The sequence below is a fragment of the Geotrypetes seraphini genome, chromosome 12, assembly GCF_902459505.1.
Source record: "Geotrypetes seraphini chromosome 12, aGeoSer1.1, whole genome shotgun sequence".
Taxonomy (NCBI): Eukaryota; Metazoa; Chordata; class Amphibia; order Gymnophiona; family Dermophiidae; genus Geotrypetes; species Geotrypetes seraphini.
The window spans coordinates 31,572,108-31,590,214 of record NC_047095.1 but is presented as its reverse complement, the minus strand read 5'-3'; the positions used below and the strand labels follow the sequence as shown (position 1 = coordinate 31,590,214).

Sequence of the window (18,107 nt, the reverse complement as noted above, 5' to 3'; positions counted from 1 at the left end):
TCCTGTTTTTGAATTTATATCCCAATTCAGTGTTCAATTTGTACTTCCTAATGAAGTGGAATCAAAGATAGTTAATGTGCTAACCCGCCAATTAAACAACAAGCTTTTTCATTATTAATTGACTTTAGTTCCCTGTTTTAGTTCTCCTGTCTTCGGTTTTCTTATATTGATGAGGTGTAATTAGAATTGCATTAAATTAACTTTGTTGTTTTTCCTAGTTGGATAAGGAATTTACTTTACTTTATTGCATTGTGATTCTATTTTCATTGTCAAGATTCATTGTCAAGAAAAAAAAAAAAATTGTACTTCCTGATACCACAAAATGAAATCAACTCTTCAGGTCCAACAGTGTACCAGGATAGAGTTGCAGAAATCCGAGACTGAATTTTCCTTTTGAACTGGGTAACTTGGCTGCTCGCCAGCTCCCACCCTTTAAGCTTCTCCATTCAAAGCACGTGCTTGCATAGTCCCCTGCTCACTCACAAACTATTACTGCTCTCATATCCACAGCTAGGGTCTGTACTTTTTCCTGCTACTTCTAGAGACATGAAATAATGGTGGTGGAAGGAGCCCTGGTAGGGAGCCCACAAATATATGTTTGCCTAGAGCCCAATCTGGTATTAATCCTACATTGTTTACATTGAGGTGCACATACAACTGTAGGCGCTATGGCCCGGATTCTGTAAACCGCTGTATAATCAGCCAATCGGGACGCACGTTAATATAATGACCGCGTCTGCGGCCGCCAGTCTCCCCCCCCCCCCACTAAACGAACGATGCAGGAGGGATGCCCATTCCCTCCTGCCAAAAGTCCCCAGACAATCACTGGCAGGAGGATGCCCAACCCCTCCTGCCGGTAGGCCCCCACCTCCCCCCCCCATGATCGCAGCAGGAGGGTGCCCAATCCCTCCTGCTGGACCACCCCAATGAACCCCCCTGTCCCCGAATCCCCCCAAATGAAATGCCCCAACCCCCTCTCCCTGGACCCCCCCAATGAAACTCCCCACCTTCATCCCCGGAAATCCCCCTGAGCTCACCTAGCAAGTTGGCCAGCTGGCCGGGTCCTCGCACCATCCAGCCAGCAGGCCTGCCCCTCCCCTGCCCAACCCACAGGAGCCTAGGGTCTGATTGGCCATCTCGGCCCATAGGAGGGGCCTTAGGCGCCTAGGCTCCTGTGGGTTGGGGAGGGGAGGGGCGGGCCTGCTGGCCAGACGGTGCGAGGACCCAGCCAGCCGTCCAACTTGCTAGGTGAGCCCGGGGGGGGGGGGGTTCTGGGGAGCGGGGTGGGGAGTAACATGGATGTCGGTTACAGAATCAGGTTTATTTTGGGTGGGCCTAGGCCTGATTCTGTATAGGACGCCCTACCCGGGCATCCTTTACAGAATCCAGGCCTATATGCAGAATTAGGGAGGGGGCTTCAATGCATACTTTAAGATTTCAGAGTTCACACTTGTAAAAAATATGACCTATTTTCCGACAACAATTGATAAGGCGAGGGTCCAGAAGACTAAAAATTCTTTTCTCCGTGACCCCTGAGTCTGAGGCTTTTCCTACCCTGAATTATACCCTCACTTTTACAAAGCTGCGCAAGAGAATTTTAGTGCCTGCAGGCACGCTAAACGCTCTGCGCTGTCCGATAGTCAAAGAGTTCCTATGAGCATCGGAGCAGCACACAGAATTCAGTGTGCTGGCCAGTGCTAAAAACCTCTTGTGTGGTTTTGTATTTGTGTATTTAAATGTTGTTGTTTTTTTTTTAACCCAACTGATATCTTATTACACTGAAGTGCATTTTATAACCTGGACATTCTTATACTGCCACAAAAAGTTCTACATCCCTTATTTTGCCTGGTTCAAAATAAGGACCTTTCAGCTTGTAAAATGGCAGTTCAAGCTGGACATCACCAGCACACAGTGTCAGGTCAAAAGCGCGCCGGGACAAAGGCACGCCCAGACAATTGAGCGCAGCACGGAGGTGCGCGCCGCTCAAAATTACTGTTTTTAGGGCTCCGACGGAGGGGCATGGGGGGGTGTGGGGGTTGAACCTCCCCACTTTACTTAATAGACATCGCGCCGCGTTGTGGGGGTGTTGTGGGGGGTTTGGGAGGTTGTAACCCCCCACATTTTACTGAAAACTTCACTTTTTCCCTGTTTTTAGGGAAAAAGTTAAGTTTACAGTAAAATGTGGAGGGTTACAACCCCCCAAGCCCCCCATAACGCCAGAGTGATGTCTATTAAGTAAAGTGGGGGGGTTCCCCAACAAAACCCCCCCATCGGAGCCCCTAAAAACAGTAATTTTGAGCGGTGCGCGCCTCCGTGCTGCGCTCAATTGTCCGGGTGCGCCTTTGTCTTTCGCGCCGTTGTCTATGAACCCCAGCACACGGGTGCCCATTTCTCACGCATTCTAGAATAGAATGTAGGTTGGCAGATCCTATTTTCAAGTACATGAGATATGGACGTCCATATGTGACTCACTAATTTGTCCTTATTCTGAGTTGGAAATTCTTTCTGAAATGCCACTCCACTTATATATTGTTCATTTTTATCTGTAAACTACCTTGAACACTAATAAGAGAGGAAGCAGAGCATAAATGCCTGTTTAAAGTAAATAACAGCGGGATCTGGAAAGGCCCTGCTGTCCGCCCATACACTCTCATCCCCCCCCTAAAACAAAGACCTCCCCCAATTTGCCACAACTAAGACGCTACAGTCTTTGATGGAAGAAATTAGCCGCAGCTCAGTTTATTAATCGTAACACTTTAACATATCGTAACTTCAGTTAACATGGAAACAAAGAGCTCCTCCCGAGCAACCAATTAAAATTGTTCAATGCCCTCGACCCCGCCACCACAGCAAGGGTCAGAGAGGTGGCATGTCCCTCATGCCCCATTATCCGGGTCACCTGACCCACTAGGCACGGAACTCTGCCGGCCCACCGCTCATCACCTGATAAGCTCCAATGACCCAGTAGCTCGGGAGATCTGCTACCCCGAGCTACTTTTCACTGCCCCAAAACATGGGAGGGTAGGTGGGAAAAGCCGCCCTGGAGGACCTTGAAGAAGATGAGTCCTCCCAAGTCCCTTCCTTAAAAACTCGATCCCACACGTTACCCGCCTACCCACCAACCAAATTTAAACTTCCCTGCCTGACAGCCACTCTACCCAATCCCATCCTTCCTTATCTACTACTCCGGCCCCCAACCCACCCCGGCCGATGGGCAACAGAAGGGCCTACCATCCCCGTGTTACATTCCGCCCATCGACACAGGGGTCTTGGGCTCCCATTTAAATTAAGAACATAAGAATTACCATATTGGGACAAACCAAAGGTCTATCAAACCCAGTATCCTGTTTCCAACCGTGGCCAACCCAGGTCCCAAGCACCTAGCTAGATCCCCAGTAGCAAAACAGATTTTAGGCTCCTGTATCCTAGGAATAAGCAGTGGATTTCCCCAAGCCACCTCAATAACGGCCCATGGACTTCTCTTTTAGGAAATTAGCCAAACTTTTTTTTTTTAACCCTGTTAAGTTAACTGATTTCACCACATTCTCTGGCAACAAATTCCATGTATGTACAGTCACACTGAAAGAGAAATCCTACTTCAGATTGCCAGAACCAAGGGATTTGGCTTAATTACTCATTAGGTGTTCTCCTGCAATTGGAATTTTTGTTTACAAAAGTTTTTTTTATGTTGCAGTTTCAAATGTTATCAATTACCCCCTTAAAAGAAATGAATTCACTGCACAACTAAACTAAACTAAACTAAACCTTAGCTTTGTATACCGCGCCATCTCCACAAGCGTAGAGCTTGGCACGGTTTACAGGGTTCGGTTGAAAAGGAACTACAATCAAGTTTCAAGTTTCAAGTTTATTTAAATTTAATGGTTCGCTTAAGAATTCTAAGCGAATAACATTACAATAAATATAGGGGTAAAAACAGTTAAGATCATTTTTGTGAATTAAAAAACATATACGTGACCACTTAACAAAACAGACACTACTGGAAAGAAATACGATCACGTGACTCCATATCTGATGAAATCTCATTGGCTACCCATTAACCAGAGAATAATATACAAAATAGCATTATTAGTCTTTAAGACAACTACTACAAACGAACCTCAGTTTATTAACCGCTTATTAATCCCACACTTCTCAAATCGCTCTCTCCGGTCTAATAGTCAGGAGTTACTTATGGTTCCATCATTGAAAATAATAGGAACTAGGCGACACGATATTTTTTCAGTCAAAGCCCCGCTTATCTGGAATTCTCTTCCTTTATACATTAGAAATATTAAAGATCTCACTTTATTCAAAACTAATCTAAAAACATTCCTGTTTAAAGCTTCCTTTAACCCTTAAATAGGAATCATCTTTCATCAATTGAAAATATCATAAATTTCAAAAACTTTCTACCTTCAGGTACCCCAACCTCAATGTTCTATCCTACCCTATCCAATTCTCTTCGCCTATCTATGAGGACACAACAATGAAGGGTTATAGGAAAGGAGCTAGGAAGATAAAGAGGGACAGGGTACCATAGAGCGGGAAGTGTTAGATTTTTGAAAAGAGCCAAGTTTTCAGGTGTTTGCGGAAGGATTGGAGGGAGCTTGAAATTCTGAGCGGGGATGTGAGGTTGTTCCAGAGTTCTGTGGTTCTAAAGGGGAGGGATGTTCCTAGTTTTCCTAAGCGGGATATACCTTTTGCAGAGGGGAATGATAGTTTCAGTTTTGGGGAGGATCTAGTGGAATTAGGGTTAGAGGAGTTCCAGAAGAGAGGGATAATGGGAGGTGCCAACATAGGTGCCAACTTTTCAAACTACAGTACTTGCTTAATATTGGGTGTCCTCAGCAAACACTGCACCCACAGAGCTGGCACCTATACCACACAGTGCTGACTAATGCGTGTATCAACATTGTCTTTGCAAAACAGGCAGTCCATTAAGAATGAAGAGGAGTTGTTTTTTTATCACCTAATTATCCTACTCTACTTCAGTGTTTCCCAAGTTGGTCCAGGAGTACCCCCTTGCTAGTCAGGTTTTCAGGATATCCACAATGAATATGCATGAGGTTGATTTGCATACACTACCTAGATTGTTGACATGGGGACAAATTCGTCTCCTTCCCCATGGAATCTCAATATCCCCAATCCCATGCCCACATGTTTTGTCCCTCTCCCATTCCTGCAAGCTTTGCCTTTACCGCACAAACCTCGAACACTCATGATTTTAAAGTGTTCGAGGCTTGTGCAGATGAGGACAGATCTTGCAGGAATGGAGCAGGGACAGGGATGGAGAGATCCCATGGAGAATCTTTTTTATGCATAGTCATTATGGATAGTCTGAAAACCTGACTGGCATGGGGGTATTCCAGGACTGACTTGGAAAACACGGCTCTACTGTGCAAGTTCACTACACCAAACCCTGTTTAATGATAGATTTTGTTTCTTTAGATTGATATCCTCCCAAAATATTTCATTTTACCTGGACAGCGAAAGTTCCTGGCTTCAAATTCAATGCACTGATCTCCATAATGAGCCCAATGTATACTTCAGTCTCCCCCGAACCACCTTCTGAAAGCCTGTTTGTGATTGTGGATTCATATCTGTACTCATAGGCCTTGGTTGGATCAAAATTAGGTCCTTCTGAAAAAAAGAAAAAAGAAAATGACGTGAAAAATCACTGCGATTATTCTATATGCATTGTCTATTCTGCATGAGATTGAAGTAATGGAATATATGAAAAATTGACTCATAAGAACATAAGAACTCACTCAATTTGTGCTCACCCTTGTGCTCACCCCCTGTAGAGATTAAAAGAAAAAAGAAAAAAGAAAACATATCAGAAAAAGTGCATATTTAATGGATTTTCATCTTAACTCCCTATTTTTCATGTCTGAATCTTGGGAGGCTGATCAGAGATGAGAAGGCATAATCTTACCTACTAGGGTGAGCAGAACTGCAATGATGATTCCCCGCATGGTGATAATGAATGCAGAGCTCAGATCTACCTGACGTTTATATAACACGAGAGCCTGTAGCACGTGGTTTTTTGGTGGGTTTTTTTTTAGCACAGGTCAATTTGCTGAACTGCCAGATTTCTATCAGAAGCAGAAATCTGGCAGGTTTGTTAATCTCTGGTTAGCTGTACTTTGTGGAACCTGCTATCTCTCTTTTTTTTTTTTTTTTTTTTAATTTATTGAAAATTTCTAAATAAACAGTACAAAAAGCACTCATGAGAAAACAATACAGCCCGCATCACAGACCTGAAAGGAGAAGTAAAGCAAACAAATACAGGAAATTGAGAATACTCAATATTTTCCCTGGCTATTTTAAGGTGATCTACTATACTAGGGGGGATTGGGACTTGTACACTTCTCCCTCGGTATTCGCAGGGGTTAGGGGCAGAGCCGGACCGCGAAGTGTGAAAAATCACGAATAACTTTGTGCTGGCTCTAACCCACCCCAGACCTTACCTGGTGGTCTCTGCCTCCGATCGCCTCCTTCCGTGCGTGTTTGCAGGGGTCAGTGCGGGTGCTTCGGTCTCCTCTTTCCCCGCTTTGGTGTCGGGCCAGGCAGAGTGAAGATTGTTCCTCTCTGGGCTGGGCAGCCTGTGCCGGCCTTACCTGGTGGTCTAGCGGGCTTTCGGGGCAGGAGCAATCTTCCTACGCCCCTGCCTCGTGCAGTTCGCCAATAGGAAATGGCTGCCGTGAGCTCCCGCAGTCTCTCGATAAATAATAAAGAAAGCAATCAAGACTGTTCCAATTACAGACCAATTTCTACCCTACCGTTTCTTGCAAAAGTAATGGGGAAAACTCATATTTAATCAAATTTCGGACTATTTTGACAAAACTCAATCTCTTCACCCCAGTCAAACTGGCTTCTGGAAAAACCACTCCACAGAACATGCACTCATAGGTTTAACCACATCAGTACAATATTTCCTGGATCAGCACAAATCAGTCATTCTTATCTCTTTAGATCTTTCAGCTGCATTCGATACAGTAGATCATCAACTCCTGCTTCAAAGACTAGAAGCGGACAACAAATCCTCCAGTGGTTCCTTCATACTTTGCAAATCGCATGGCTGTTGTCTCCTTTAATAATTCCACTTCTTCTCCTATACAAAACAATTTCAGTATTCCGCAAGAATATATATTGTCCCCCCCCTACTTTTTAATATTTACCCGGCCCCTTTATTAACACTTTGCCAATCTATTGGCCTCACTGCTTATGCTTACGCAGACAATATCCAGATCATGTATCCAATTGACGCCAGCAGCTCCGACGACATTAGACTTCTTAACTCTAAATTAGATAAAATTTGTCATTGGCTCCACGAAAATTTGCTGTCACTCGGTATATCAAAATCCAAATGTCTTCTCTTTCCATGAAAAGATAACATTCAGCTTAGACTTCCCATTACAATAAATGATACCCCTATTATTTCTGTATCTTCCACTAAAATCTTGGGTGTAATAATAGATAATAAACTGACTTACCGCCCACAAATCAGTGCTGTAGTAAAGAATTGTATCATTAGATTAAGGATGATTCGATCCCTGGCAAATATTCTGGACCATCTATCTCTCAACATTCTCTTATCATATCTAGACTATTGCAATGCACTGTATAAGGGTATTTGTCAAAAAGATATCCATCGTTTACAACTGATACAAAACACTGCCATAAAAATGATCACAAATAGGAAAAAAATTTGATCATGTCACTCCCCTGCTAAAATCCGCTCACAGGCTACCCAATTCCACACCGTATCATTTATAAAATAGCTATTCTCTTTTAAGGGCTCCTTTTACTAAGGTGCGCTAGCGTTTTTAGCCCACGCAGGAAATTAGCAATGTAGCGTGCGCTATTCCGCGTGTTAAGCCCTAACGCAGCTTAGTAAAAGGAGCCCTAAGTCTCAAAACACTAAAGAACCGGCCTTTGTCCACAGACTTCTTATTCCGCATGAACCTACAAGAGTCTTAAGATCCTCCTCTCAGTATCTTCTTCATATACCATCATTGAAAATTATCAGCACTCGTCGGGCTACGTCATTCGCAATTACAGCCCCTACGATATGGAATTCCTTACCTCATTATATCAGGGCGGAATAAAACTTAGGGCTCCTTTTACAAAGGCGCACTAGCGCTTTTAGCGCACGCACCGGATTAGCGCGCGCTATAGCCGAAAAACTACTGCCTGTTCAAGAGGAGGTGGTAGCGGCTAGCGTGCGAGCTATTCCGCGCGTTAAGGCCCTAACGCACCTTTGTAAAAGAAGCCCTTTAGACAAATTTAAAGGAAATTTAAAGAGTTACCTTTTCCAAGATGCATATGACTCTTAAATAGATTTCGAATACAGCCAGAGTTGTTCAATAATCCTGATTGCCTTCCCTCCCTATTGTGCTGTACCTTTTATGTATTCTTTACTTTAAAAAAAAAAATAAAATTTTTATTATTTTATTAAATTACAATAGTGTAATACAGTTAATTGAAAATAGCAAAATATTACAGAGAATATACTATTTCAAACAAATAATATATAGAATCATAACTATACCCAAACCCTTCCATCAATTATTAATAATACTAAACATCTTCATTGCTTTAATATGAAGATTTAATATCCATTTTTCCAGCATCTTTCCCTATCTTACTCCCCCCATCCCATCCCAGATGTGTAATGAAAAAACTGAGAAGGCAATATATTATGTGAAGCAGCAAATAAAGCCAATGGACTCCATATTTTGTTAAATGAAACCCTAAACCCTAAACATTCTTTACTTTTAATTTGTAGTTTTCTCCCAACTTTCCTATTGTTTTTTGTTCAAGTATTGTCAAGCAGATATTTGTTTTGTCTTCCCCCTTTTTAATATAATTTGTAAAACGCTTAGAAGCCTTGAATTGCGTTCAATCAAAATTTTAATAAACTTGAATCTTGATCTTGATACTAGCTATGTTAGCGTGGTATAACAAAATTTTTTCATACGAATGAACAAAAAAATCAAGGAATCTGTAGAAATGAATGGGACTGTCTAAGGGAGGTGGTAGTGATTTCACCGCAGCAAATTTTCCAAACTCTGAAGGAATTAAATGGGCTTTGGTGCATTTGCCACACCTGGACATGCAACTCAGCTTTGTAAAAGGGGTCCTAAGTGAGAAAGCTGGTAAGTTGCTCTTTTGAAATACCTGATGTTCAGCCTTTCCCCAGGAGTTTTAAACCTGCCAATGGTAATGCATTTTCAGGAGAAGGGACAGGCAAATCATAATTTCAGTCTGGACTATCTGTGGAGGAAGGAGTGGCCTAGTGGCGCCTCAGCACCCTGAGGTTGTAGGTACAAATCCCGCACTGCTCCTTGAGGTCGTGGGCAAGACACTTGCCCCAGGTACATTAGACAGATTGTGAGCCCACCGGGACAGATAGGGGAAATGCCTGAGTACCTGATTGTAAACCGCCTAGATCAGTGGTCCCCAACCCTGTCCTGCAGGAGCACCAGGCCATTTGGGTTTTCAGGCTAGCCCTAATGAATATGCATGGAGAAGATTTGCAGGCCTGTCACTTCCATTATATGCAAATCTCTCGCAAGCATATTCATTAGGGCTAGCCTGAAAACCCGATTGGCCTGGTGGTCCTCCAGGACAGGGTTGGGGACCACTGGCCTAGATAACCTTGATAGATGGTATTTATATACCTAAATAATAATTATTATTTTTTTGTTAAGAAATATATTTGTTGTTTTTTTAAAAATCTTTATTAAATTTTCAATGCTACTACAAAGTGCATAAAATTATGCATACATTAATAATCAGAATCAGCATTTAAAATCAATCAATAACAATCCAAAATGAATCCCCCCCCCCTCCCGTCCAATACATCCAGTCAAGGAATAAACAAAAGAGATATCCCCCCTCCCCTATATAGTTGAAATGGCCACCTGGAAGTTACTTTTACTAAATTGCTATAAGTACTAACACGTGCTTACAGATTAAAAAGCACTACCCCAGGATGCCCTCAGGCATCCTATGGTAGTTTGGGGGTTGGTGCATGCTTCCCAAGTGCTAAAAAATACTTTTTTGTCTTTTAGCGCTGGGGGTGGGCCGGGATGGAGATTAGGCATGTTCTAATCTATGCTAACACAGGTCAACAAGCATTTGGCTACTGGAGTTCTGTCACCTATACCTTAATAAGGGCCACATGCTGACTCTAAATCTGAAAACTGATTTTGTCTATCACATCCTGTTTTTAAGTTATGCTTCGGTTTGTGTTTATATCATTTTCGTCAATAACGCTACCATGAAGCGTTGGCATTTTACTGTTTCTGTAACACAATATTGCATTTTAGGAGAGCTCATCGATCACAAATAACAAGTAATTTGAAAGTTTATACTAAAAAGTGATTGTGCTGCTTTTTCTACCTGTGAATTTTTATATTTTGTTTGTTATTGTCTAAGATATTATAAATATTATGAACAGATGAGGTTGTGTTAACCATCCTGATAATTTCTGTTATGTCTGTGGACAATTTACTGCACAAGATCAGCGAAAGAATCTGTCCAGCAGACTTCAAATTGCATACAAGCATTATTTTGACTGTAAAGTTGATGACCAAGATAAAGCGTGGGCACCTCATGTGTGTTGCACTGTCTGCTATTCTGGATTAATATATAGAAACATGACGGCAGATAAAAGCCAAATGGCCCATCTAGTCTGCCCATCCACAATAACCATTATTTCTTTCTCTCTCCTAGAGATCCCATGTGTCTATCCCTGGCCCTCTTGAATTCAGACACAATCTCTGTTTCTATCACCTCTTCCGGGAGACTGTTCCATGCATCTACCACCCTTTCTGTAAAAAAGTATTTCCTTACATTACTCCGAAGCCTATCATCTCTTAACTTCATCCTACGCCCTCTCATTGCAGAGTTTCCTTTCAAATGAAAGAGACTCGACTAATGTGCAATTACATTACATAGGTATTTAAACATCTCTATCATATCTCCCCTCTCCCGCCTTTCCTCCGAAGTATATAAATTGAGATCTTTAAGTCTGTCCCCATACGCCTTATCACAAAGACCACACACCATTTTAGTAGCCTTCCTCTGGACCGACTCCATCCTTTTTATATCTTTTTGAAGGTGCGGCCTCCAGAATTGTACACAATATTCTAAATGAGGCATCAATACCTCCTTTTCCTACTGGCCATACCTCTCCCTATGCAACCTAGCATTCTTCTAACTTTCGCCATCACCTTTTCAACCTGTTTGGCCACCTTAAGATCATCACATACAATCACACCTAAGTCCTGCTCTTCCATCGTGTACATAAGTTCTTCACCCCCTAAACTGTACCGTTCCCTCAGGTTTTTGCAGCCCAAATGCATGACCTTGCATTTCTTTGCATTAAATTTTAGCTGCCAAATTTCAGACTATTCTTCAAGCTTCATCAGGTCTTTCTTCATGTTATTCACACCATCCAGCGTGTCTATTCTATTGCAGATTTTGGTATCATCTGCAAAGAGGCAAATCTTACCCGACAACCCTTCAGCAATATCATTTATAAAAATGTTAAAAAGAACAGGCCCAAGAACAGAACCTTGAGGCACACCACTGGTAACACCTCTTTCCTCAGAGCGATCTCCATTGATCACTACCCTCTGTCGCCTTCATCTCAACCAGTTCCTGACCCAGCCCATCACTTTCGGACCTATCCTAAGGGCACTCAGTTTATTTATTAGACATCTGTGTGGAACACTGTCAAAGGCTTTGCTAAAATCTAAATAAACCACATCTAGCGCACATCCTCTATCCAATTCTCTGGTCACCCAGTCAAAGAAATTGATCAGATTTGTCTGACAAGACCTACCTGTAGTGAATCCATCTTGCCTCTGGTCCTGTAATCCACAGGATTCCAAAAACTTGACCATTCTCTGTTTTAAAAGTGTTTCCATTAATTTGCTTATCACAGAAGTCAGTGGCTGAATGGGAAATGGAAGAAGATGCCTTTCGCTGTACCCATGGTGTGGCATTAACCCAAAAAATCATCACTCAGACTATTATTTTTGCATGACAAGAATTGTGGATTCACAAAGAGGAATAAATTAAAAATTGTGTATCCTGATTGCCCATCACCAATTAAACCCGTTCCTCATGACTCAGAGAATCCAGTTCCAATTCCTCCTTCCACATCTGCAGCACAATTGCCAAAAGTTCAGATGATGAATGTGCATCTGCTGCTGTAAAGGAGTTGTATGAACCTGAAGTGGATGAAAAACAACCTCACCTGCTAACTCAAGAAGGTCTTAATGATCTGGTTAGAGACTTGTCACTGTCAAAGGAGAAAGCTGAATTGTTAGGTTCAAGACTAAAGCAATGGAATCTTTTAAGGCAGGACACCAAAATATATTTTTTTTCCATGATTGTCACACCATCCTGGCTTCCTTTTACCAAATAGAAGTAAACATTTGTTTCTCTATTGATATTAATGGTCTCATGTGTGAACTGAGATATGAACATGTTTCTGATTCAAGCACAACAAGCCTTAAAGTGGTACTTTACACACAATGGAAACCAGAAGCCATCTGTTCCTGTTGCTCATGCAGTAGAGTTGAAGGAAATGTACAAGTCGATGGAGACACTTTTAAAACTCTACACACTATGTAGATCACCAGTAGAACTTCTGTGGTGATCTCAAAGTTGTGCCACTTCTTCTGGGTTACACCAAATACTGTATATATGCTTCTTGTGTCTTTGGAACAGTCTTGATGATGCCAACCACTACAGACAGAAACAAGGGCCAAACTGAGATGAATCCGTACCTGGCAGATACAATGTGAAGCATCTGCCATTAGTACATTGTGAGAAAATCTATCTTCCAGCACTTCAAATAAAACTGGGTCTGCTGAAAATTTTTGTCAAGGCGATGGACAGAAATGGTTTCGAGAAAAGTGAAGCCAAAATCAAAGGAGGTGTTTTTGTTGAACCCGAAATCCATGAACTGATCTTTGATGATGCATTCAAACAGAAGCTGAACCCAGCTGAATCAGCAGCAAGGGAAGCATTGGTGCTGGTTGTTCAGAATTTTCTTGATAATCTCAGATCAGAGAATTATGCTGAGCTTGTGGAGAGCATGTTGACAGCATATCAACTAATGGGTGCCAGAATGTCACTTAAAATGCACTTCTTACATTCTCACCTCGACTTCTTCCCACCCAATCTTGGTGATGTCAGCAATGAGCATGGGTTAAGATTTCATCAAGATATCAAGGTGATGGAAAGCAGATATCAGGGAAAGTTCAATCCCAGTATGACGGGAGACTATTGTTGGTTCTTGCAAAGAGAAACAAATGTACAGTACAAGTGTTAAAGCAAGTGTCTCAAACACTTCTGAACATGCTGACATCACTTTTGTGTGAGTTAAGAGAGGCGTAAATATATAACATAACATTGTACTTATAAACCGTAAGTTCAATGCGGTGAACAAAAGATTAAAAATAACTTAACCTAGGGATGATTTAAATTAGTTCACTAAATATTTTGAAAAAAGTTGAGTTTTCAATTGAGTTCTAAAGTGCTTGTAAGAGCAAGCACTACGCAACAGTGGCCTAAATTCCCTGTCATAGAAAGCAGCATGAAATGCTAGTGCATGTTCCAAGGATTTCTTGCTCTTACAACCTTGAGCAGATGGAAAATTAAACAATGCATGTGATTCTCATGGGCTGAAACTGAGGGGCACAAGGCCCAGGACAAATATTAGGAAGTTCTGTTTCGCACAACGAGTGGTGGACGCTTGGAACGCTCTCCCTGAGGAGGTCATGATGGAGACCAACATTCTGGGATTCAAGAGCAAGTTGGATGCACACCTTCTTGCAAATCACATTGGGGGATACGAGTAAACAAGGTTTCTCAGCAGAGAACACCTAGCTTGGCATCCGCGGGTGCGGGTCGCCGGACTGGATGGACCTAGAGTCTGATCCGGCGAAGCCATTTCTTATGTTCTTATAGTTTGGAGCAATACCATACGTAACTTTGTAACAAAGACAACCCAGCTTAAACAAAACACGCACCTCCTTATTGTCTTCGTGTTTGTTTTCAGAGTAAACTCCTTAACACAAGTTTGGTGGGACACAGTTCATACTCGCAATATTGTGCCAATATGGTAAACTGTCTAAAAAATCAGTAATGTGTATCTCAGAAACCTGAATTTCAATTTTAGATCTGAAATCAGCGTCATTAAATTTACTAAGAACACTTCTCAGTAGCAAAGAAACCTTTTGTTGTTGTTGTTGCTGACCAGTGTAATTGATTAATGCAGCTACATTGCTGCATTCCAACCAATTAGCGTGTTCTTAGCATGGTAGCCCTTACCGCCTAGAAAACAGATGTCATAAGGGCTCATGCACTAAGGAGGAAAATTAGTATATGGTGGCTTCGGCATACGGGAAAGATCCACACTGACGATAGCATTAGCTACTTTTTAGCACATTTTAGTAAAATTACTTATCAGCTCAAGTTGAGATTCTGAAACTGGCATCTCTTTTAAAAATAAGCACTTTGGTGTAGATTTTAAAGTGATACTTGTTGATGATGGGAGCTTAGCTTAGCTCCTGATGTCACTGTGAGGGGGGCAAGTCCTTATATGAACTGGTAATGATGATGTCACAATAGGGACTTCATGCATTCCTGCCCATCAGAAACCAATTTTCCACTGCTTAACATGAAGTCCCTATTGTGACATCATCATTACCAGTTCATATAAGGACTTGCCCCCCTCACAGTGACATCAGGAGCTAAGCTCCCAAACTGTCTCTGCCACAGGCCTTCCCGCCACTTTTTCAACTGAAAAAGAGTAGAAAAGCACAGTATACTGCCATTTATCAATTGAACCTTTCTATATACCAGCTATTTACAGATAAAGAAGTGCTCTTCCTAAAGGAATGAACTTTCACAGAATTTCCTTTTCATGTGCGTGAGTAAAAGTGCATATGAGGACCTGTGTGCGTGCTTTCACTGTTCTCGGGGAGGGGTTTGCACTGACACACAGACTTCGATTTTCAACAGGACATGTATATTCTTTCCTAGAAAAAAAAAAATTATTTACATGAGTGGAATACACAAGCATGCAACAGGGGTGCTGAAAAGTTCTCAGCCCAACTAGCATTATTTCGCCACTAAAGCTGAAGAATGTTATCTTATTTCATTATATTATTTCATTTGCAGAAGCAAAATTCTCTGTTTTTGACATTGTTTCAGATCACTGATTGAACCATATCCGTGTCATTCGCTTCTTGGATGGGCTGGGAACTTTTCAGCACCCCCTCGTACATTTACATCAGAAAACTCACTATTATATACTTGAGTAATCTGGGCGTGGACATTTGCACCACTTTGCAAGAATGCGTTAACTGTCTGCGTCAGCAAGATAGAAACATAGAATAAGATGGCAGAATGACCCACCCCCAGATTTCACCCTGCTAGAGATCCCACATGCATATCCCATTTCTTTTTGAAATCGAGCACGCTTCTGGCGTTAATCACCTGCAGTGGAAGTTCATTCCAATGGTCGAATGAACTTCCACTGCAATGGTCCAATGATCGACCACCCTTTCGGTGAAGAAATACTTCCTGGCATCGCCATGAAATTGCCCGCCTTTGATTTTCAGCGGATGACCTCTTGTGGTCGAAGGTCCTTTAAGAAAGAAGATATCGTCTTCCACCTCGATGCGGCCAGTGATATATTTAAACATCTCAATCATGTCCCCCCTCTCTCTACGTTCCTCGAGCATGTATAGCTGCAGTTTATTCAGTCTTTCCTTATATGGGAGGTTCTTGAGTCCCGAGACCATCCTGGTGGTCATTCGTTGAACCGACTCGATTCTCCGCACATCTTTTTGATAATGTGGTCTCCAGAATTGAACACAATATTCAAGATGAGATCTCACCATGGATCTGTACAGGGGCATTATGACTTCGGGCCTCCGGCTGACGAAACCTCTATGGATGCATCCCACCATTTGTCTAGCCTTGGATGCAGCTTTCTCCACTTGATTGGCAGTTTTCATGTCTTCACTAATGATCACTCCCAAATCACGTTCTGCCCTAGTCCTAGCTAAGGTCTCACCATTTAGAATATAAGTTCTGCATGGGTTTCAGCTGCCAAGGTGCATGACCTTACATTTTATAGCATTGAAGCCTAGCTGCCAAGTCGAGGACCAATGTTCCAATAAGAGCAGGTCCTGCTCCATACTGTTGGGCAAAGCGCTGTTACCTACTACGTTGCATAGTTTGGTGTCATCGGCGAATAATGTTATTTTACCTTGAAGCCCTTGAGTCAGGTCTCTTATGTATATGTTGAAAAGGATCGGTCCCAAGACCGAGCCCTGTGGCACTCCACTGGTCACCTCCGATATATTGGAGGGGGTACCGTTAACCACTACCCTCTGGAGTCTACCGCTTAACCAGTCATTGACCCATGTCGTCAATGTTGCTCCCAATACCATCGATGTCATCTTGCTCAACAATCTGCGGTGCGGGACGCTATCAAAAGCTTTGCTGAAGTCCAAGTGCACGACGTCCAGAGACTTCCCCATATCCAGTTTCCTTGTAACCCAGTCAAAGAAGCTGATTAGATTGGATTGGCAGGAACAGTTTCTGCTGTATACATTATACTAGTATTGTATAAAAACACATACAGTATGTGTCTGTGTGTCTTTATAAGATCGTACCTTAGTAGATGCTTCCTTACCCTTTTAAACAAGGTACCCTGCTATAAAGTCACTCTCTATATTTTAAGAAAGCAGTTATATATTTAATATGGATTAAGATGTATAGCTGCTATTTGAATACTGACCCCTCTAGGTGCCCCGTTTACAATGCCACCACAGTAAATACACCAAAGCCCATAGGGATTGAATGGGCTTCGATGCATCTACCGTGACTTTGTAAAAGGGGCCCTAAGTTTACATTTAACATTGGAATTTAATTTAAATAAATATTCTATGAAATAAGTAAAAAAAAAAAAAAGACACGGGACTGCTTATACGGTTTTAATTATGAACGGAGTAAGTATATTTTCAGTATGCTATTACTTGTTCATGTTTATAAGTGATTCCCAAAAAGTCCATGGGCTCCTTTTACTAAACCACGGTAGAGGTTTCGTCTGTGAGCAAAGCATCAGAGCATTTCCCTCGCTGGCCCACAGTAGAAACTTCTACCTCGGTTTAGTAAAAGCCAGTGTATGTATCTTCAATTCTCTCTTACAAATCATTTAATTTAGATTTGTTATTTTGTTTGCTGTCCTTAATCATGGGTTTCTTGGCAGGTTCTAGGTTTATTAAAGGTTGCGATAACCTTGTTCTGGTCATTTTGACCGGGCATGTGGCTTCAGGTTAAATTTCTAATCTTTGTACAAAGAGACAGGAAAACGTGGCACAGGCCTGAAGTGAATACTTTAACACAAAATATGTGGCAACACATTTGAAAAGCATAGAATAATATCTTAAGAAGCAGTAATGTATTGTGCCTCATTGTTTTAATTGTGTTTTACCTTAACGTTTGATTATTTTACTGTTTTATGCTGTCAACACAATATAAGATGTTTTCATCAAGGTATACCTGTTGTTCACAGTTTGGGTGAATCTCTTCATTACGGGCTGCTTGTACAAAGCTGTGGTAGTGAGTGCCAGCAAGGCAAATGTGACACAGCTCATAGGAATGAAACGAATTGTGTCGCATTTGCCGCATGGGACTCACTACCTTGCGGCAAATGTAAAAGGGGCCCTAAGGTGGTTAATAAATCACAATCAAGTTAAATTTGAGAGCTGGATTTCCTAAAAGCTGCTATTCTTTATTTCCAAAGAATTTGAATTAGGAATCATTCTACTTTCTCTTTCAGTGTAATAATTAGGTGATTTCCTAAGCATAAGATACCGATATGCCTTCTAAGAACATAAGAATAGCCTACTGGGTCAGACCAAGGTGTAACAATATTCCATGCTACCAATACAGGGCAAGCAGTGGCTTCCCCCATGTCTTTCTCAATAACAGACTATGGACTTTTCCTCCAGGAACTTGTCCAAACCTTTCCTAAAACCAGCTACGCTATCCGCTCTTACCAC

At 41.9% G+C, this 18,107-nt stretch overlaps 2 protein-coding genes across 2 annotated transcripts in view; one reads left to right on the top strand and one right to left on the bottom strand.

Moving 5' to 3' along the window:
* Nucleotides 1-5,975, bottom strand: part of LOC117346767 (vitellogenin-A2-like) — an 87,816-nt gene extending 81,841 nt beyond the window's left edge. The window contains exons 1-3 of the mRNA XM_033916847.1: nt 5,936-5,975; nt 5,769-5,798; nt 5,480-5,640 (exon numbers count right to left, since the gene is read on the bottom strand). Of these exons, the coding sequence (XP_033772738.1) occupies nt 5,480-5,640; nt 5,769-5,798; nt 5,936-5,975 (231 nt within the window). The remainder of the gene's footprint in view (nt 1-5,479; nt 5,641-5,768; nt 5,799-5,935) is intronic.
* Nucleotides 5,976-12,913: 6,938 nt separating this feature from the next.
* LOC117346766 (vitellogenin-A2-like) overlaps nt 12,914-18,107 on the top strand; it is a 50,820-nt gene continuing 45,626 nt past the window's right edge. Inside the window, exon 1 of the mRNA XM_033916846.1 lies at nt 12,914-13,054. Within this exon, the coding sequence (XP_033772737.1) occupies nt 12,914-13,054 (141 nt within the window). The remainder of the gene's footprint in view (nt 13,055-18,107) is intronic.